General features: G+C 38.7%; 3 protein-coding genes and 1 long non-coding RNA gene across 5 annotated transcripts; 2 read left to right on the forward strand and 2 right to left on the reverse strand.

The window, feature by feature from the left end:
* Positions 1-1,085: 1,085 nt before the first annotated feature.
* On the reverse strand, positions 1,086-3,732 carry LOC149035362 (uncharacterized). The gene is made up of 2 exons (XM_089192123.1): positions 2,751-3,732; positions 1,086-2,119 (listed from the first exon to the last, which is right to left on the reverse strand). Exons 1-2 carry the CDS (start codon positions 2,914-2,916, stop codon positions 1,692-1,694), a joined length of 594 nt encoding a protein of 197 aa, XP_089048249.1. The 5' UTR covers positions 2,917-3,732; the 3' UTR covers positions 1,086-1,691.
* A 5,172-nt stretch (positions 3,733-8,904) lies between these two features.
* LOC113668714 (uncharacterized) lies at positions 8,905-12,472 on the forward strand. Of its 2 annotated transcripts, none has more exons than XM_027184666.2 (2): positions 8,905-9,055; positions 10,344-12,472. In XM_027184666.2, the coding sequence occupies exons 1-2, from the start codon at positions 8,952-8,954 to the stop codon at positions 11,995-11,997; spliced, it is 1,758 nt and encodes a 585-aa protein (XP_027040467.2). In that variant the 5' UTR covers positions 8,905-8,951; the 3' UTR covers positions 11,998-12,472. The 2 variants fall into 2 exon arrangements, with proteins under 2 accessions (XP_027040467.2, XP_089048508.1); XM_089192382.1 differs by lacking the exon at positions 8,905-9,055 and adding an exon at positions 9,134-10,244.
* A 2,376-nt stretch (positions 12,473-14,848) lies between these two features.
* LOC113668715 (uncharacterized) lies at positions 14,849-22,056 on the forward strand. Its single transcript, XM_027184667.2, has 2 exons — positions 14,849-15,350; positions 20,351-22,056. Exons 1-2 carry the CDS (start codon positions 15,196-15,198, stop codon positions 21,738-21,740), a joined length of 1,545 nt encoding a protein of 514 aa, XP_027040468.2. The 5' UTR covers positions 14,849-15,195; the 3' UTR covers positions 21,741-22,056.
* LOC149035363 (uncharacterized) lies at positions 16,789-19,434 on the reverse strand. The gene is made up of 2 exons (XR_016182555.1): positions 17,920-19,434; positions 16,789-17,445 (listed from the first exon to the last, which is right to left on the reverse strand). It is a non-coding gene; the product is annotated as an uncharacterized LOC149035363 (long non-coding RNA).
* Positions 22,057-22,244: the final 188 nt, after the last annotated feature.

Genomic DNA, 22,244 nt, shown 5'->3' on the forward strand with positions numbered 1-22,244 from the left:
AGCTTACAATTTAGGGTGAAAAAGAAGGCTTCGCGTAACGAAATAACACACTTTAGGGAAATGAAATCTACTAAATCTTGAAGAATGATGCCAAAATATGTGTGAAAAAGAATTTGAGCAATTCCATTCCATTTTCTTTGAAAATATAATTACATTCCGCGAACCCTCTTTTATCAAGATGAAAACTTACCAAAAAATAACCTTTAATCTAAGCATGTGGTACTTAATGAAATACGTCGAAAAATCTGCATTTCAAAAGCCGAGTAATCGTTCTTTTACATGTCCAAAGGATTTTTCGATAAAATGCCCTGTTTTAACCGACCTTCCAATTTATGAAATAACACACAGAAATACAATTGTTTCAAAGATAGCATTCAATCAAAAGCGGGATTGACGTAAAAACTTAATGTTCGAAAATTGTAACTAGCGATTCCCACCACTAGTTCTAAACATGTAGCTCCGGTTGTTCTGTATCAAAGCATTGACCTTAGAAAGTGTATGCGAAATCAGCTCGGAATGGTTCCCGAATCGTTCCAATTGGCAGATACAACTGGTGTTCATCGACTAGTAACTAGAAAACTAGTAAGTTTTCGTCAGGACAAGACGTTTATGACTTCTTTTCATTCTAACAGTTTCTACAAGAAGAATATTATTAGCCACTGTTTGGACTTACAAAATAAGAACAGTTTGCTCTCTGTCCAGGGGGCGTTTCAATTCGAAGGATTTAGCGATAAAATAGGGCGTGGTTGATCACGTAATGTGATTAAAAATAACTTTAAACGTAAATTGGAAGATTTTTCATGATTGGCATTAAATTGTAAGTCATGGGATAGCTTGAAAATATTTTGAAAAACCCCCCTTTTAAATTTCTGAGAAATCTTAAAATCTCCTCGAAGATGGACAAGATTCTCCCTTTGTGGGCGTGGCTGTGATTCCTTATCTCTCCACAGAATTAACTGATTTATGACAACTTATTATATTTCCTATTATACTTTTCCTTGTGTTGGCTCTTCCCTGGCTTCTATCGTAAAAAGCTACCAGGATAATTTTGACGATATACTTTTGAACCCCGTCAGAGGGTCTGAATGGGGGGGTCAAAATGTCGGTTGTCGGTTAAAATTTCATTACTTTGTCGGTTGTCGGTTAAGATTTTTGACCTTTGTCGGTTGTCGGTAAATCTCAGTTAATAATTAAAAATACACGTTAATTATTCACATTTATTATGCAATTTGCCCAGTTTTAAGACTTTAAACTCTAGACGAAGTGTAATACTTGTAATAATTCATTATTTGTTTTCACTTAAACCTCGTTAACGCTGTTTTTTAATTTAGCAACGTGCTCATCTACCCCACTTTTGTTTGCAAATCTAGTATACCGATAAAATTCACCAAAGCTTTTATTATAGATGTGAATTTGTTTCCTGTCGACTACGGGGCATCGAAGTAAATCAAGAGAGGTAAATTCTACAAAGAATGAAACACCCACTCTAGCCCCTGGGATACCTAATTTTAATTTGTAAGCTACGGAAGTCTTTTTTCCGATACGTCCACAAAAACTCACTACACTTATTATTCAACGGCTCTCGTGGCTTTTCTGTGAGGTTTCTTTTTTTTCTCTTTTCTTTGCCAAAAATTTGGTTGTCATACGTATCAATCTGCACCGTTAAATGGATTTTTAACTGTTAGTACCTCTTACATGTCGAGACGCACAAATGCACGAACAGCCCTGCCGGATCGGGTAACACACGCTCTGTTGACAACCTCTGGATGTTCTTCAAAATCTGATTCCTCGTCATCCGAATCTGTCTCATACTCATCGATTTGTACTTCTCTGTGATCCTCAAACACCTCAGTAACATCCCCTTCGTCCACAAATTGTATGCTGACAACGCGTTGTGCATTTGCTGACGATACAGTGTTTTCTTCAGGATATCGAAGCCTCTCTTCAGACTCGTCGGTGTGGTGAACGGCGTCAGCTGGCGGAAAGGCCCCAGCCTTATCTTTTGTGGTCTCACTCCTAACCGTCCGTTGGCGTACTGGTCTGTAACTCTCTAGCCACTCTTTGATCTGTCCTTCCATCCCTGGTGTTATGTCCTCACTTGGCAAAGGTGTCATCGTAGCTATAGCAGAAAGGGGCATGGCGGATTGAGGTACCGGATAGTAGGATTTGTCATGCGTGTAGTACTTTGCTGCCCATCTAGATGTGCGCTTCAGAGATTCCTTGCAAATTGTTCCAAAATCCTGGGCATATGTAAGTACCGTAAATGTCCCGTGTTTCAGGTGCGAAACAGCGTGCAAATTTTCCACTACTGTTGTGAGCAACGTTTCGAGCAGCAGATCATCTACAAATTGGGGGTTAATGTCCATCACGTTCTTGTATAGCCTTTCTATGCCCTTTTTAAGCAAAGACACAGATACTTGCGTCTTCTGTGATACAGTTCACTGTGGACCATTGGTTGCAGACGTCTCGCTCAACTGGTAGCGTTCTTTCACCTTACATTTTAGCCCGGCAAATTCTTTATTTTAGCACGCAAAATGCGCCACAATGCCCATCAAAGTGATAATAATACAGTTTTTAGCCGGAATTTAAAAGAAACTATCTTTACATAGCGAACGCACCAAGTGAGCGTTTTTCGTTGTATAAACAAGGCAGTGTTTATAAACAAGGAATACCGCAGAATTTCCAAAGTGGCGAAATTTATGACTTTTGAAAATCAGGTAAACGAACTACAAGTGCTAATTCAGCCCTACCATCCTGAAACTTTTGAAGGTCTCCTTGTTGCCTTTCGTTTCTCTCGATGTCACCTCCTTCAGTCATGATCCTCTTTGCCAGATTTTCATCTTCTTTTGCTTCTTCTCGTGATTTCCGTTTCCTTCTCACTTTTGACTCGTCACCTTTCTTCTCAGTGTCGTTCATTGACTTCCGCTTGCTTTTATCAGATGTAGCCGGCGCCTTCAGCAACACTACTAGCTTTCCGGTCCAGTTTGTGACCTCTTGGATAATGTGTACTAAAATATTAAATACCGTGTGTTTTAAGTTTTCTCTTTAGTAGGCTTTTGAGAAACTTACACAGTTCTTATCAGCAAATGCTCGTCAAGATGTATAAAACGTGCACATCGAGCGAAATCTCTCGTGCGTAGCTTCCCTCGAGGAGAGAATTAAATATTATTTGAACGTCTGGTTTTCAGAAACGAATAAATTTAAGGGCGTGTATAAATAAACGGGGTCTTTAATATGTTAAGCTACACTGTTGTTCATTCACCAATTAATCAGAAAAAGGCTTATAAACTGATTTACTCGCTACTTCTTTGTAGAGATTTTCCTTCTCAATTTTCGCATTCAAATGGACGGTGAAAAAGAAAAAAAAAACATTCCGCTCCACAAAACAACAAACAAAAAACGGTGGAACCAGAGTTTAACCACGTTAATATTTGAGCTTAATATTTAACTACAGAACTAAAGTGATTCATCAAACTCCGCTGCACGCGTTCCACACTTACCGTTGAGCTCACTGCTACTTTCATCCGATATTAAATTTGGAAGTTCAAGCTGCCATTGCCCATCCGTCACCATTGCAAAATTTTCGCATTTGCCCGCAGGCGATTTCGCCAGGCGAAATAACTTTAACGAAAATCCGCCAATTCCATATTGATGTGCCTGCTCCTTTAGTCCTAAAAACTCCGTAAGATGTTTTTTTAGTTCAGATACTCCTCTATGAGCTTCTTTGTCTACTGGGACCCAGCTTCGATGACGTTCGATGGCGACTTCTTCACCTTTTCGAAAAAAACTCACGATGACTTTAGCAATCCCAGTCATGACCCGATCGCATGAACAAACAACGAGCAATAAAAAGACAACAGCAGGGCGTCTCGTCGGCTCGATTGTGATGCGCTGTTCTTGAAATGAGACAGCAGGGCGTCTTGTCAGCCCGATTACGAGCCGCTGTTCTAGAAATGAGCCCACGCTGCTCACTGAAAAGAAGGATCCCGTGGATTTAAAGTAATTTGAAGACAAGAAATTCTATAATTCGGCTAAATTTGGAATTAATGTGGTTACGTCGGGTGAAGAAGGATTTTCTGAGCTAGAGCTAATCTGTTCTTTCTGAATACAAACATCCCTATCACGTCTGACTATGTCGGTTGTCGGTTAGAATTTATTTGTCGCTAGTCGGTAATTTTTTCCCCGTTTCGTCGGTAGTCAGTAATTTTTTACGCCCTTTGTCGCTAGTCGGTTAACCCCATTCACACCCTCCCGTCAGTCGTCATTCCTAAAAGAGTGTCTAAAAAAGTCTTTAGACGACACACATAAGGCCAAACAGAGCCATCAATTTCATTTTACCTAAAGAAAGACATTTTCGGCATCACTGACTGTTTCGTAGGGTCTACCTAATATGAGATTATGAGCCAAATTTATTTTTGAGCTGTTGCCACGAAATTTTAAAAATGTTTGATTTTTGGTAACATTTGCTCTTAAAAGTTAACCATATAGGAGACACAAAACTGAAGCGATAGTGTATGCACAGATATAAAATTGATCTTACCGAACGTGGACGCCGTACCTTGCGTTTCACTTTTTCTGCTTTGAATTCAAAGTGGCATGAACGATAGAGGCATAAACTGTACTTGTTTAAATGCGAACATTATGCGAGGGAAGCGAGGGCGGAGGAAGGTTACTTGAAGACTGGACACCACCTTCTGTACATTTCACCCAGTACGGGAACTAATTGCTTTATTTTTAAATCCCCACTTTAACTGAGACTGTCAACTTGGAAAACCTGGCTTAAAACGTGTCATACATTAACTTAAAACTTGCACTTTCTTAGGTCCTCTACATCCTTTTCTTTCTTCTATATATGTAATCATTGCGAATAATTATTCATACTTCGCTAGGTTGCTATGCATTTAAAAGTTTCTTCAAATTATCTTGCAACTGTCGCGGATTTGAGACACACCGAAACATGATTATTGGCAAGTCGAGCGACTGGTCGCAGATCTAGATAGCAATGCTGTTCAAGGCAATTGGTTCCTAGGCAGAATAACAGAAGTCTTCCAGGACTTGACGGTTGAGTACGGAACGGGAGAATCAACGCCTCAGTCTACAAGAATCGACAATCTTCCCATTTGTAAGGTTGCGGTTATTAACTCTGCTGAAGGTGACGCATGAATAGGCATTGGCTAAGGTAAGGACTACGTCCTTATAGAGGCTGAGAGAATATTTTGTTGATGCAATGCACTTTTCACTCCACTTCATTTTTAACATCGATTAACACTATGTTAGACAGTAAGTCACATGAAAAAGGCTCATGACAGATTCATAGATATTCTCACGGAGAACACACGTAGTTTGTTGACCTGTTCCGCTGACCTGTTTTCTGCTCGTCTATGACCTATTTGCACTGCATGTAAAACAATCTAACTGGATTTCGTCAGAGAAGTGAGTGTGCAGAGCTACAATTCCGGTTTTAATTAATTTAACTTCAGCTCGTGTTTCTTATGTATTGATTGTCTGTCCAGCTTTTCAATAGAATTACATATTGCTTTCGTTAGATCGAATAGTCTTGGAATTACTAAATTATACGTTTGTCCTACCCCAGTTGGATTTTCTGCTTAAAAATCGATAAAGCCAGCCTATTCTCCTCATACTTGCCTGCCAACAAGGCGTATCGACTGAAGGTGTTCTTATGACTTCAACTCCAGTCCTGTCGTAAAGATTTCCTAAAATCCAAGACCCAAGAACTAATAAACCATATTTCATTTATTTTTTGGTGGCAATGAGAGAGCGATAAGGGAGTGGCGTGGGCACGATGCATGTATGCATGGGAAATAAACTGAAGTAAAATGGGAAATCAGTCACTGAAATATTAAGTTTATGAAATTTAAGAAATATAAGTTTGGCTTTCTTTTTAAAACGAGAACTTTTCCTATATTGTAGCTCAACGGTACCACCAACTCAGTTTCGCTATAAAATCAAAGCACATTTCAATTTTCGTGTTTGTTGTGGGCAACATTGTTAAAGAAGTATGAGGGAAAGTGAAGCAATAGAATAAAAAACGACACGGACCTTATTCAAACAGGATCCTAAAATAAAGCAATAAATGTCCACTCTCAGACTCAAGAATAAACTTGATTGCCTGTGCACTTATACGAGTTCAAGTTGATGTCTTTCTCAAACTACATTCCCTTTCGTGTGTGCGAATCATAAAGCTTTACTTCAGACTGGAATTGTTCAAGACAGGATTAACACTTTTCAGTATTTCAATGTCATAGGCTATTCTCTTTTCTTTATTTTTCTTTTTCTACTAACGTGCATTTTCAAGGCACTGTAATTGCTGATTAGCACTGATAGTATGTAAAGGGTTGTTTTTATCATAACTAGCTCTGTAAGAAGCACAACAAATTTGGTACTTTATGAGCACTGAGCGGTAGTAAAATCTTAATGTAGTTGAGAATACGCACTGAAGAGTATTATGTGAAAAACTTTTTTTAATCACGAGCATCCTATATCAAACAAAATATGACCGAAACTCCTAACGCCGCTTAGTATCGCCCCAAAATGTCGTTTCCAAAGAGTTTTATTGGATCATCTCCTTTGCCAAGGCTTTCACTCTTTATTATAATTTCACATTCATTAATCTTTTAATTGAAAAAACGTTATCAAACCCACAGATAGAGCTGCCTTCTAATTTTCACATCTATTATGGACTAAACTGATGAGAAAAGAAACGAATGACTTGCATAAACTTATCTGGGAGCGCTCAGCTGCTCGATGATTCGTGATTTTAGCTTTTAAACATTTCTTCCTTCTCGTAAATCTTTTACGAGTACGTGTAACACAATCATCACTGGTTCCTGTCAGGAATCTTGGGTCTTCCCAGGGACTCGAAAAAAAGTTTTCTTAAAAAGGGAGGAATGTGCCCTCAAATACACGCAATGATGAAATTCCTCCTTTTGTTGATGTTTTTTTTTTTTTATTAATAACTAGTTATTCAAGGCTGTAACGCTAAATACAAAGAGTTCAGTAAACGTTTTAATATGTGCAGATTGCCATGGGAATCTTTTGGATCACTCAACTATTTTTCGTGAACTATTTCATTCAGTAAGACCAATTTCTACCCACCGTAATATCAACAACGACAACAGCAACAACAACAACAACAACAGCAACAACAACAGCAAAAACAACAACAACAGCACGCGCAAATTAGAGGCTATTGTAATTGTTGTCCTTCATAAAATTTGCAACGCGCGAGCAAAAATGTTTATATAATCTATATAGGTGTAAATATTAGAAAAATAATGACAACGGTCTGTGCGAGTCGCAATACGTTTAAATATAAGAAACAGAGACTAACTTATTTCGTATGGAAATACCTCAATGAAGAGTTGGAGTTTATGGAATGTTTATCAAACTCCCTTTTCCTTCTTATTAACTGTGAACTGAAAAAAACAAAACAAAACAAAGCGTAACTATCAACAGAAGAGAACGGGAAGCGCAGTCACTCAGATCTCACCACCACTATAGAACATTTTATATACAATGAAATCATCGAAACCCATTTGGAAAACATTAAACTTAGATTGCTTTTCTCTGTTATTCCTTTTAGCTTGGGTCCATTGTGGTGTGTCATTCATATTCCTAATGATGAGGGTCAGTGTCGATTGGACAATCCCAAAAACAAAAGCAAAATAAAAAGCAGGTAACCTGGTGATCATTCCTGAGGAGGAATGTTTTATATTAATAATGGTTATTTAGAAAGTGGTATCAGAACCACGATTTTCATCACTCTTTTTCAAAGTGGGCAAAGCACCCAGATTTCATGAGCGTTTTTCATTGAGCCTCCTATTCCATCGCCCCTTGACGTCTACCTGTTGATGTATCAATGATTAGCAGAATCAGACCCTCTCTCGAAAGCGAGAGCTTTTCAAGCGAGACACAAAATGCCCAGAAGAAAGTTGAAAAGGGCTTCGACAATTGAAACAATTATGAATAAAAATAATAGTAATTTTGATTGCAGAAACCAACATCACAATCAAGTGGTTAACAAGAAGGTACTCGCGAGCTAAGACTAAATACTAGGTAAGAAATACAGGGATGTAGACAATTTACAAAAGGAGAATAAACAATGAATATCATCACAAACTAGCTAAGAAATGCAAAGAAGTAAGACATTTCAAGATATATACAAAAAGAGGATAAACAAACAATTTCGTTAAAAATCAGAGGAGCTAAAGTTAACTGACGGCCAGTGACCCCCCCCCCCCATCACCCTTGTCATGTGACAGAAATGTTTTGATTTTCAGTCTCCATATAAAAATCAAATTTTAAGATTTCATTTATGTTGTCGTTATAGGAATGATGGACAGTAAATGAACTCTGATTTTATATCCTCCGCAGTTAAGAGATTATTGGATGACAAAGTATTCAGATTGCAATAAACTAAGCTATTAGGTTGTTTTTGGACTGCACCTGAAGAAACAGAACAACTAACCAATTTTGCTGCCGCCTTTATGCATGATATGTTTCCTGTGCATTGGAACATTACAAGTGCAGGCTAGTTTGGCTTCTTATATGTCAGAACTGTATGGCTCCCCATAGAGGCCTAATTTTGATAAGCGTCATCTTGTATCTTCTCCAACCATTTGAAAAGGCTTTGTTCTTTCGCCCTCGTTGCGTTCTATCCGGGGTACCAAGGGTGGGGGAAGGTTTGTTTCCTATTCACTTTATTAGGGAATCAATGTTACAATCTTGGGACAAACGTTTCCTTAGTATTAGATGCTCAAACTTAAATAACTAACGTTTCCTTAGTATTAGATGCTCAAACTTGAATAACTAAATATGGACTTGCCTCATATCGAATTTCTTTATGCTAAACATGACTCTCCCCAATACTCCACGGGCACATGACGGTCACGCTCTGGTGGATTAGATTGGAATCTGCACATGATAATAATATGGATTGGGCAACGACTGTATCAGAATCTTCACAGCGTCGCCTTTCTTCGAGCGATGTATTGGAACAGCCGTCCGCTTTAGGTTTCGGATTCACCGACTACAGGTTAGTGAAGACACTATTTGGTGATTTGTCATAAAGGGAGTTTGTTAGAGTTCGACTGAAACCCTATCATAATGTCCTCTTTTATACTATCAGATACTCACAGATACTCGCAGTAAATTGCAAGCATCAAAATATCGACGCCAAATGATAATTCTTTCATCATAAAGTATTTATTGTCGTTAAATTCGTGTGTTGTCTGATGTAATCATGGTCCAAGGTACAAATGCTTTGGTGAACGAAGTAAAAGGACACGGAGGGAAATAAAAGCGTATGTCAGTTTCGCTTTCCGTTATTACTATAACCTAGCCGTATTTGAGCCATGTTGGTAAATTACTGTCTGGGTTGTAGAGCTACTTTTTAACTCATTAAGTCTCGTGTTCATTGTTGCCGCGTCATGGAAATTAACATGCATGCGTCCCTGCATAATACTTTGATAAGATAAACACTATGTCGTTTGAAAGTTGCCCATAGTTCCACATCATACCTTAGATAAAAACTCGAGTAGCCATAGGGAACTTAGAGAGTAATTTTAGCATTACTTTAGAGTAAAGATTTCCTGCTCTTCAAAACAAAACTAGGAAAGAATCTGAACGTGACGAGTAGGTTTAATGATTGTTTTTAAACGAATGATCTTAACCACGTCACACTTAAAGTTAGTTTTTATTTTGCGGTTACGTTTTGTCTCAACTAAGCAGATTATGCTGACATTTATACATGGCTACCCTTGTGACGCAGGCCGGGGGGCATGACCCCGACCATTCTTGAATTACGGTTGCTCTGGGAATTCTTTGATCGATTTTTGTACCAGAGGAAATCATGGTTGAACTGCATAAATCATCATTGAATGTTCGGTCATGAAAATTAAACTGACATATGAGTACTAGGACATGAAATGCATGATCAGGCATAAATACTGGTTTTGCTGAGTTTTAACATTTTAACATTCTAATCGAAGATAGAACCGGACCTGACGCATTCGCCTCTTAAAACGTTCTAGTCACGTTTATGAAGTAAGTCTTCGAACATCGGACACACATTCCAGTTTCAATAAAGCAGACGATTTTAGTGGTACAGTGTTTTCGTCGTAGCGAAAAGCTGCCGACAGTTTGGGCTGAATAACATTTTTTAAAACGCCGAAGACTTCGTTATATCTAAGGGTCGGAAACATCGTGAAATTTGCTGTCTCTCTGTAAGTATTTGCTCTCGGAGCGATTTTTTTAAAATTAATTTTTTACCGCCAGACTTAACGAATGTTTTTCTCAGTGATTTTATTTTTTTTTCCCTGAAGGACAAATGCTGATGAAATCTGGCAGGAGGTTGCCAAACGATATAAGGAAATAATCGAAAAGGATATCAAACTGCGAAATTCCAGTCAAACTATGGCATCATTCAAGGTTACGTCCTTGCAAACAGAACAACAGACACACTCGGCAACATATCCGTTGGCCCATTGTCCTCAAGCACAGCCAGTGGATAATGAAGAACAATTTCACCATTCAGTTGTCATGCATCAAAAGGAGAAGAAAGATACTGAAACGTTTCCCAAAATTGTTAAAGTATTTAGCTTAAAACCCTCATTACCTGTGCAAATTTTCCGAGATCATGTGACCATAGTCATCTCACCAAAGGAGGCAACTGCCCAACCCCTTTTTGGAAAGTCATGGGAGAATGAACCATGCGAGCAAATTGAGAAGGAGACCTTTAACAGCAGCGCAAACAATGAAGGAGGCAAAATTCAGACTTATTATGACAATAAATGTGTACCAAATTTTAAGTGTACTGGTATTAGCAGGCGAAAAAGTTCGCGTGATACCAATTTTTTAAGGAACCAGCATATATTTGGTATGGCAGACATTGATACAATGCAACTTGGAGAGAAGGACGTCCAAAGTGGTAGCTTGTCAGGAAGAACCTTCATGGAAGAGTGGTTCCAAATACCTTGCAACTCTACACCTGAAAAAAACCCTTTTTCGAAGAATGAAAGAGTTAATGAGGCGGAAGTAATGGTCAATGCAAGAAAAAAAAACGTCTCGGAGCAAGAACTAAGTAATATCGATGCTAATAAGAAAAGGAAAAGAAGGAAAAGGAGGGCCATTTTTCAGCAGGCCAAGACAAGGAGGAGCAAAAAGAGGCGTTTAATTAATGATATCAAGACTATCGATCAATCTTTGATAGATGAAGAATTCAAAAGCGATACTGTGAACCAAGCATGTTCTCAGGTTGAATACTGTGGCTCATTTAAGGATACAGAAACAGAAATGACGGAGACCACTACTGGAACACAAGGAAGGTCTGAGAAAGATACTCAGGAATCCTTTCAGGATTCTCTGGCAGTTTTTAATGGGGAACCCGTCCCCGGTGAGACGGGGGTGATTTCAAAGGAGCCAGCAGGAAGCAGTAAGGGTAATGGTTATTTCCCGTCAGGTACGATTTCTTCCTTACCTGGTATTGACATTCATCAAAATAGAATTCTTCATCTTAAAGAAAAACTTGCACAGCAGGAACAGGAACTTAAGAATCTTAAGCGCAAAAAAGAGTTTGAAGGTGTACTAACAGAAGAAGCTGAGGAAGAATGGTTTGAGCCAAAAGACATGAAAGACACAGAGTCTCTGGGAGACAACGAAGTGCGTGATGTAAGCCTTAAGAAAGACACAAAGATCTGGTCCGATGGAAAAGAAATCGAAGAGGCTGTCAATATGGGCGAAATGGATGATCTAAAGAACGCGTTTCAGAAGGTGATCAAATCATTCAGTAGAACCTTAGATGGCAAATTGTATTCCACCAGAAGAGTTCCATACTACGCTCACCTCCCGACAAGGAATTATGCGGTAGGCGTCGATTACAAACGTTTTTCTACTGGCATCGCCAACCAATTGATACCCGGGGATTTTGATAGTCAGGAAGAGTTCTTGTTTCAGCTAGGTTTGCTGAGAATCTACTAGCCAATAAAAGGAATTCAAGTTTGTTGATGAAAATAGTGGTCATTGTTGCCTTTAGGCGATACTATCTGCTTGAGTAATGTGCTCAAAAACTAGGCGTCGCTGAGTTTTACCACGCATGACTTCATATAGTATTTTTGCCTGAACTTACGTTGAAAAAACGAAACATTTTGCAGTAACTGTTGAAGTTTCTGCTTGGTTGCAAGGATTAATACGGCATATTTGAGGACAATTTTATAACAAAACCCTTAATTGCATAAATTTTCGACTTAACTACAGTAAGAACTTCTGTAAAATTTTTTATTGAGCTAGCAATACCTGCTGTAGCCATCTTTACCAGTTGTCTCCAATCTCAGCATTTACGGTGCCAGAGGATGGAGCATTGTGGATTTAACGTCCAGTCTGTTTGTTTATTTTGGTCAGAAAAAGCTCATGTGATTTGAGCCACGTGTGAGAAATAAAATTTAGAAAACATCAAGAATTATGAGATCTGATTGGTAAAAGTAAACTAGTTTCTGTAATGACTTATTGATGAATTAAAGAAAATGAACAATACGTTTAAAAACATGTTTCGGCAGTTCTTCTGTCATCTTCAGTTCTGAATAATACAAAGTACAAAGTTGAATTTGAAATGTGTAACAAATTGCTGATTGGACAAAACAAACAAAAGTAACAGAACAATGTATGTATTTACAAGGAAAGTTTTTAAATTAACATGATAAAGTTGGTGATTAAGAGTAGGTTACTCCCATGTTAATTTAACTTTCCTTGTAAATGCATACATTGTTCTTATACTATTGTTTGTTTTGTCCAATAAGCATTTTGCTACACACTTTAAATTCAACTTTTTACTTTGTATTTTTCAGAACTGAAGATGACAGGAGAACTGTCGAAACATGTTTTTAAAAAATGTCGTTCACTTTCTTAAATTCGTTACATATCTGCTTCTATCCAGACCTTTTTTATGACGACTGAATTGCTGTCTTTCGTTTTCCATACTGACAAGTAATTCTCTGAATTAAAGTAGTGAGCAGCACACTGCGAACTGTTGTAGTTAAACTTGTTTAATTCTGTGACGTGTTTCATCTTACTGTCATGCACTTTTTTAAGGGAGTTTCACAAAAAAAAAACAAAAAAATTGTATTTATTAGCCGTGTTACACACTGTATCTGTTATAACGTTCGGGGCCAACAAAATGCAAAGGCTTGGCCGGATTTACAAACTGGAATAGGCGTAGTTGTGAAATGAGCCACGCTTTTAGGGTCGTTACGCAGACATTTCAATTCTGACCATTTGATCGTTTTCTTTGTAGTCAATGTCGGAAACGAACACCGCTCGAGTAATAAAGATTTCTCAACTTAATTGCCTATTTACAGTCTCAAGTTTGATCTTAGAAACAATTGTTTCTTAACGCGTATAAAAACTAAAGACATGACTAAAAAAAAATTTTCGGGCGACACGACTTTTGCGCGACTTGATCGGTTATCCGTATAGTAGCAGCACTACGACTGACGAGAATAAACTTGCCATTTAAGCGGATGAATGAGACAGAGGAAAGGAAGTAAGAGACCAGCTTAATGAAGCTCGGTTGGACGGCACTATTAGTGGTACGGCCAATCGCAACTTGTTCCTATTAGAGGTAATCCAAAGGAATGAGACGTATTTACAATCGAGCCATTTTGAGTTTCATAAGTGTTGATTAAGTACGATTGCGGGCAGGTAAGTAAACCCTGTTTGAAATCTGATCGAAATTTGAAATTTATCATCGGGAAAAATAATCTCCGTAGAAACAGAGGGCTTTATTCAAGTAAAAAGTAACGAAAAGACAAGTTGGTGAAATTAATACTACCGAAAAGCTGACAGTCGCACGTTCAACTGAGTGATAAGCCCTAATTAGACAAATTTTCAAGTTTCTCATATTTCCTCATTCTAAATTACATTTTCTCGACTGAAGCAACACTTTCTCACGTGAGACTTGCTAAGATTTTTTTTCCCTTGTTAGGGAGCATCATTAGGCCATTGACCCGAGAGGGGGTCTCCCTCAGTAGACGATAGAAGACTCCACCTTTTACCGCTTTCGGAAAGATTATAAAATTATCGTAACAATAATGATGATAATAATAATAATAAATTATAAAATAAAGAGAAAGCACCTTTGGGTTCGAATGCATTTTAGTAATGGGTAAACTTGAATTTTCAGCCACCAATGTGATGCAGTGTTTAGACTGATTGCCGCTCCGTCTTGCGCACTGAAATCTTAATAGTTCCGTTATGGCTGTCGCTACCGAACGTCAGTCCACGTAGCCAGGAGCCCATCACTAATAGGCTCCTGACGTAGCATACAGAATAATTAAACTGATCCGCTTGATTCGAACCCAATCATTCTCAGAGGCCAGATTTTGTGCACATTATAGACCGAGTGTAACTCGTTCGGTTCTCGAAACCAGCACTTACCTTCCTTTAAGTACGTATGCAAAGAGGAAATACTTTTGAGTGCGACAACTTAAGTGAGATGAGTTATTGAAGAACACTAGATGGATGTCTCTGGAATTTTAGTGCAGCCCTAAAAAGCGAAGCCACCGGGGAGTGCAATGAAGAGTTATATTTCTACCACTTATCCTTGTCAGCGATATTGTTGGGCTTAAGTCAATTATATTTTGCTATGATATTCCTTACAGAAAAGTGTTTGTTAAAAGATGTCGTCTAAAAGATGTCTTAAAAGCGAAATATCGAGTTGAACATTTCTAGAGCCAGGATCTCTTCAATATTATCTCTATTTTTGCATGCTGCGTGATACAGATATGATAATAATAATGCGAAACCTTCAAATTAGCATAATAAAAGCACGCATGACTGCCACAAGGTACGAACTCTCGTTACTGATTCATGAAGAAAACACCGTCGCACCTTACGATTTGTCCTCCAAAGCGGGATATTCTACGTCTTTCTGACGTCACAGACTAATGTAAACAGATCAAAGTTCGCAACGCTTCATCGGCGAGAAACATCATCGCTCATGTTTCATATTTTTCCAGGCACGTGGGAGATTGAGAACAGCGTGACCTCCTCCACGAACGGAGGCACCTTGTTGTTTGAAAAGCAAGACGTGTTTTACCAAACTTTTTGAAGTTAAACACTTGTAGTCAGTATCACAAGATCCAGAGATCCTCCAACTATAAATGAAAGTTCAGCCTCCATAGCATGTCATCGTACGTTGATTGTTGCGGTCCTCGAAGATCACTCGACAGCGGCACAAGCAAGCCGCCAGACGCGTGTAAATCTTCCTCGAACAGTTTTATCCCGATCGGTCATCGTCAACAGTCATATAACGATAACTCTGAATCAACAGAACACAGGTTTGTGTTAGTGTAATTTTTAGTGTAGAGCAAATTTTCGTTTGTTTTGAAGGGACCGATGGTGTATCCTGCTCGGAGGTCAAGCCGTACAGAGGCTTCGCGCCCTAATCTGTCGCACGACTTAACGAAAGAAAAGCGTGTTACTCATTGCACGTTCTTTTAACTTGTAATTTCGAAGATGGGAGGTTTTTGAGAAGAGAGAGAATGCTTCTAATCTCATATTTGTACAGACAAAAGTATAGAAGTGCTCATGCGGAACGTTCCTAATTTATATTCTAACCGAAGTCGCGCCGAAACTCTCGTCACTCAAAGGTCAGAGAACTGTGTCAAACAATGCGCGGCAAATTAAGCGATGTTGTACCGCGGTTCATTTTCTCACTGATTAATTACTGGTGGTTTGCAGACCGAAGTTCCTGTTTTGGAGATACCTGATATCACAAAGCGACTAAGTTATGTTGTGTTGGAATGTAATAATTTTAACTATTGTTTGCTAGCGCCGATCCCGAACCAACTGCAGTTTTTCTGTCGTCTCAACATCGTCGTTGGTTTGTGTATTAATTGCTAAAGTTATCTTTATTTGTTAGGACTTTTGTTTCGAAATTCTTTTTTGCGGGAAAGTGGGTCTTACTCTTTACTAACATGACGAACAAAATAACTACTAGTCACACGAAGTACAACACGTGACGTTGGTTTTGGTCACCAGTTATCAATCGATAGCATGTGGAGCTTTATTCATAAAAATGGAGGAGTTTATCGTTGCTTAAAGGGCATGTAAACCCAAAAAACGTTCATTTTCTTTTCACATGGATGTTTAGTAAATATATCAAGTACACCAAAGGTACCATTCGTTTTTTCTCAAAAGTCCATTTTCACTTTGTAAAAGCTCTTCCAAATTCGAAACATTCGCCATCTTGAATGGCGCCATCTTTCCTGTGACGTCACGGGTGGATCCTCCAAAGTCTCGTTTTATAATCGCGTGAGGCACGAAGGAGTCTTTTCTACAGCCGTTGTTTGCTGGTCTCGTCATGATTTTTTTACGTACAGTTTACTTCAATATAATCAATTTTTTCGTAATGGTGAAGCGTTGAGCCGTCCAGTTTTGTACTGATTCAAACAAAACTGGGCATACAATGCAAATATTTCCAAATGACGCAAATTTGAAGCGACAATTTGTGAAATTTGTTCAAGTGAAAATAGCCGATTTCGTCGAGCCGTTCGAACGTTCTGTTGTTTGTAGCAGTCATTTTTATTCCTGGTGCTGTACCGACGATTCAGGCCTCACCAGAAGCAAATTATTCGGAAGAAGAAAAACGACCCATACAGTCGGCAGACGACGAGGATTCGGAAGTGGCTGACCAAACTGAGAAAGAAGTTGAGCTCTTCAAAAGTTAGAGGTCAACAGAGAAAGTACAAAATCGATTTATATGAGAACGTTTCGTTAATTAAACAACAATAGCTTTATTGGTTCTCTAAAAACATCTTTTTTCTCATTTAATGAAAGATTATGGGGAAGTCAGTTGTTTGGGAGCCAGCGCAGAGCCCGTAAAAGACACTGACATGTCTGAACCTTTGCCTGTCGAAACACGTATCAAAGAAAGAGAATTCGTTGATATCAGTGTGTTATAACGTGATCTGGAATTTTGTCGGTTCTATACAAAGAATTCTATACAGGATCCCATAATCAACCCTTATGTTCTATAAGAAAATCCATGCCAGCCCCACTTAGTGCTTCCTTTGAGAAACCCTGCAGAGAAACAGCAGAAGAATTTGTGTCACGGTTTTCACAGCAGTGAAAATACATTCAAAGGTCAGTAGGACAATATTCATCATTTTGAGTACAACTTAAAAGATCCTGATTTCAGCTTGCAAAACTATCTTTTCAATAATGCAAATCGAAGCAAACACAAACAGGGTTGGATAATTATGAAGGCCACACAAGGAAATGCACATGATACAACTTGTTTTATCGATGGAAATGCTTCTGAGATGAAGGATATTGTTTACCGCACAAGATAGCACAGCGACCCTAAAGTGTTTGCTGAGATATCCCCAACACCAACGAACAAGCTATCTGTAGGCAATTTAGCGAAATTTCCTGCCAGGAAAGAAGCGAAAAACAACTAGCTCTAGTATTGTATTATTAAATCAATGGCAGAAACAACTCAAGTAAATCGATCTCAAAATGTAACAAAACAGATGAAACAGAAAATATTTAGCTTAGTCGTTTCTGGTGTGATTATCTGTGCTTTACTGCTGCCTGTAAGCGTACTTGGCCGTCTCCAGCACCCAGAAATCGAGGCAAATTGACTGAAAACCTGGATGCTCAGTGATACAACTTATCTGGGTTTCAGGCCATTTTGCCACAATTGCCCGATTTCCGTACAACAAACACTTTCATGAGTTTTCGGCATTGGTTGACAAGTTCCACACTCGCACCTTTGATAATTTTATATAAAACACTCTCAGAAGCTCAAGTTTAAAAAAATTCTGTTGCATTCCTTTAGATTGTACCCTCGCTGTATTGCATTTTCATGTTAAATACAAATAAATCACAAAGTAAATTAAATACCAGTCTGAGTTTCCGAGACTGTCGCATCGCTGTCGACATGTTCTGTACTGTCTTCGTGCGAATCGCTTCGGTGAACCCTACGCGGCTCATATTGTCAAGGACGTGGCCCAGACTCTCCTAAAGATTCTGGATTATCCCCAGCGCTGTCATGTACTAAGCTTAAGGCATTCGAGTCGCTACCTTCTGAAAAAACATCTTCCGAACTACCGCTACTTACACGAACTCCCACACCAGTTCTACTGGGGAATATGTGTTGCGCAATATTTTGGTTCCACCGCTTACGTCACGACTTCTCGCTATTGTTTTTACCGGAAATGGAATTTCAGTTGATAATGCCGATTTTCTCCTAAAATAAGTCGAATTGGACAAAACTAATTTCAAATTCGTTTTCTACGCCACTTTTTACATAGTATAAGAAAAACATGTATTTTTGGGTTTACATGCCCTTTAAGCTGAAGAGAAGGCCGAGGTGGCCTGGGTCTCATCGCGCGACAATCCACGTTTCATTTTAATACCGCGTACTTTGAATCTCACGATCATGCAATCCTTTAATGAGAGTTGCGGAAAACTAAATATCCCTCACAAATATTGTGACAATAGCGAGCGAAGCGCTTTCTTCCAAAGATTCGTGATTTTGTCAACCAGCAAGTAACCTATGACCCATAGGATCACCATGCTCACTTATTTTGAAGTGCTATTTTATCTGACGTCATAAGTCTTCTTTATAGTCTCCTTCGGAAGTAACACAGCAGCGGAACGAGCAATCATGCTTCTCAAACGACACTGTGGTCTGTATCTGATATCACGATAAGCATAAATTTAGTCACATTGGTCACCAAAGGAAAATAATTATGGTGAAACGAAAATCTTCACTAGAAGTATGCAGGGAATGTCGTATACAGCCTGTATCAAGCTTTCGAGGAGATCAACGGATTACAGGAGACGATGGTTGAACGCAAACTAAATAGATTCGATCCCGGGTCGAGAAGCTGTAAATTCTTCAAAATTCCACATTCACCACAAATGAATTAAACAACTTTAACAACTTTAAGGTGCGAACTAGATCCAGTTGTTGTCGCACCCGTCCTACCGGTGAAAAAGACCAAACAATAACTGTCTCCACTGACGGAGAGTAGCATAGCGTGTTTAACAAATCTGCCTGGCGTTTTTGAGTTGTTTGAAAAAATCATAATAAATAGTAAAATAACTTTTTGTCAGAATCGAGAGGTTTGTTGCCCGCACCAATCAGGTCGCCGCATTGAGGTACGTATCTTACACCAACCAGATCGCAACATTAGGACAGGTATCTCGCACCTAACAAATCACAGCATTAGAGTTTATCTCGTACCAATTAGAGCGCTATGGTATTGTCCCAATATAGTTACAAGGCAACTTTTCACTATGAATTGGGCTTAAGCTCCCTTAAATTACATTTTCCAGTCAACAACCTAAATTATGCGACTATTCCTATACAACTGAAAAAAAATTCACAGGGATCATAACACTGGTTAATTTTCCACGTAATTATCACGTGTTTCGACATTTCTATCAACCACATTCGCTCTTAGGTACCATGGACTTAACCCTATCGTGTGTAAATTCCTTGTAAACAACCTGCAATTTATTGCGTACTCCACAATAACGAAGCAAACACCAGATAGGCAACAGGGAGCCACCCATTGTTGTGCCCAAGTGAAACCCTTTGAAATATGATACTTTATCTTCATTCAATGAAGCTTAACATTGTCAAAATAAATCGAATTAATTTCGTTACATCTGGAACAGAATTAAAACCAACAACACGAACAAAACCGGGACATATCAAGCGGAAGTTGATATATTTCCCTCGAAATTCATCTTTGCCCTCCTTTCATCAAAATTTTTAGTTTTTAACCCTAAAAACAAGAAAAGCCAAAGGGGACTTATTATCAGATACATAGTTTTTTGTTTTCTGGTCGCTGGGCCTATAACTGGGAGCTTTTAACTCGGGGGGGGGGGGGACTAATATGCGGGAGTTTACGGAATTAGACGTGCGGAAACCTGAGACAAAACAGTTTGTTCTCTCTGTAAAATAATGGGAATGATATTTCGCGGAAGCTTACTGTAACCGAATGTTTTCATTTGGTCTCTGACGAAGTGTAAGCGTGGTCTCCTTCGCCACGCAACTATTCTAACAAGGTTACGCTTCAAAGCTCTGTTATGTTCAACATTGAAAAAAAAAAATGAAACATATTACTAGGACTTAAAAGTCAATATCCTCGGCCCAGATAGGAAAGAAAGACATTTGCTCCTAGAGTTCCAAGGATTCAAGAGAAATTCTGTTTAAGTGTTAATGGCTCAAATATTGTTGTTGTTAACATGTCAAGGTTTGTGACATAACAATGTCGCCTCGGATTACCGACTAATCGATAATTTCTGACATCTCTTCTAGGTCTGACCCAATTTGGAACGAGGTAGCCAAGCGATATCAAGAGATAATTGAAAAAGAATACAAAATATTGGGCCAGTACTATGATGATCAACTGGTTACCCAGAGTAGCGCTGACTCACCTGAGGTATTAACACAAGTAATTTTGAATGGGCATGACGGATCACGTTTACAAGGAAAACCAAAGGACACGTCATGCAAGCAAACAGAGACGCGTACGGAAACAGGAAATGACACCACCGATGTTAATAACTGCAATAGCAGAGTGCTAAAGAAGACAATGGATAACAAAATTCTTCCTCAAATTGTAGATGTCTACAGTTTGAATTCCGTCAAAACGAACATGAAAACAACTGGAATAGTCGGTTTTCGAGAGTTCAGTCTAAATGAGGGGAACCGTTATAAGTTTCCGTTGAATCACGGTGAAACCGCAAAAAGGATTATACAAGATCGTGATCTTTGTAGCCCCAGTTCTGTCAAGAAATCTCCGCAGCCGGATAAGATAATAGATCTTACTATCGACGAAGAAGGAGAAGAACAAATTAGTGTCGACAAAGGATCTAATGATATGAATGAAGATATCTCAAAATCCATTTTGGACGACCCAAGTAAGCATGATGAACTAAAGGAGAAAATTGACACAGCTGATAATGAAGAAGGTAATGCAGCTAAAACTGAATGTAGCCAAAATAAGCACAAAGACAGAGGTAGGAAAAGAAAACGAAGGTGTCAAACAACATATCGTGAAAGCTTGAGCAAGTACGGTGCCGAGGGATGTGACAGTGAAAGAACTCTGTACAACAGTTGTAACAATAGCAAGGTTGACGATCGAAATGATGGAAGTGTACAAAAATTATGGGACAAGAGTAATAACAGCAGTTCGAGTAAAGACGAAATGAGCCAAATTACAGAAGACAGGAATCAAACCTTAAGTAGCATCGGTGTTGTCCATGACGCGAGTAGTGTGTTGGACTCGACGTATCGTGCGAACAAGATTACGACACTTAAAGCCAGACTAGCCAAACAAGAAGAAGAGCTTGCTAGGCTTAAAACTCAGAAGGAAAGATTACACGTCCAATCAAACCATAAAACCTTAGATACACGTGGAAAATGGTTCTCAAGCCTGGCAGATTCATGTGCAAAAACCGATATGGAACAAAAGCGAAATTTTAAAACAGTGAGTGTAGATGACATATGTCAACACGTGTTAAAATCATTTGATATTTTTAATGCTCGCCGGTTCAGGAACAGAAAAAAGGAAAAGGCGGCGCCGCAGTCTCCTAACAATACTTGCGTGGTTAAGCAAGATGACAATGATATCTGCTTCCAAACTGAGCAAGATGAATTTCTGTCGCGAGTTGGTTTGAAAAGAAGGTGTATAAAAATAAATTGAAATTTAATCAGTTCAGGGAAAGGACATGGTACAGTGTTTCGCGCAGTTGCACAGGATCCGGAGCAAGTTTTGAACATTGACCGTCTCTGCAACATATCCCACCTTAATTATTATTATGCTCTTCTTGTTATGTCATTTTCCCACAAAGAAGAAATCGTATTTTCCAAATAACTAAATTTTCTCTCACTAACTTCACAAGGAGGAAGGAAGTAACTATTCTATACATATTTTTTGTCGTGTTGTATCATTTCCATATTCAACTGTAAGAAAATACTTGACAAATAGAGTTGACATAAAGAGTGCCACAGTTTACCAATATAGCAGGTTTCTTCCTTGACTTGGGTGAGTCAAAGTGGGCTGGTTGAAGAACCTCTGTTAGGCTCACAACTTAGACAAGTTTCTACTGGGTAGAGATTTCAAGTTTAATGTTACTCGTTTAAAACTCAAATTGTTTTGCCTTCTGCATCGAAATCTAAAGAACATTTTCTTTGGTATAAATCTGTG

Source organism: Pocillopora damicornis, chromosome 13 (genome assembly GCF_964200805.1).
Source record: "Pocillopora damicornis chromosome 13, jaPocDami1.2, whole genome shotgun sequence".
Lineage (NCBI taxonomy): Eukaryota > Metazoa > Cnidaria > Anthozoa > Scleractinia > Pocilloporidae > Pocillopora > Pocillopora damicornis.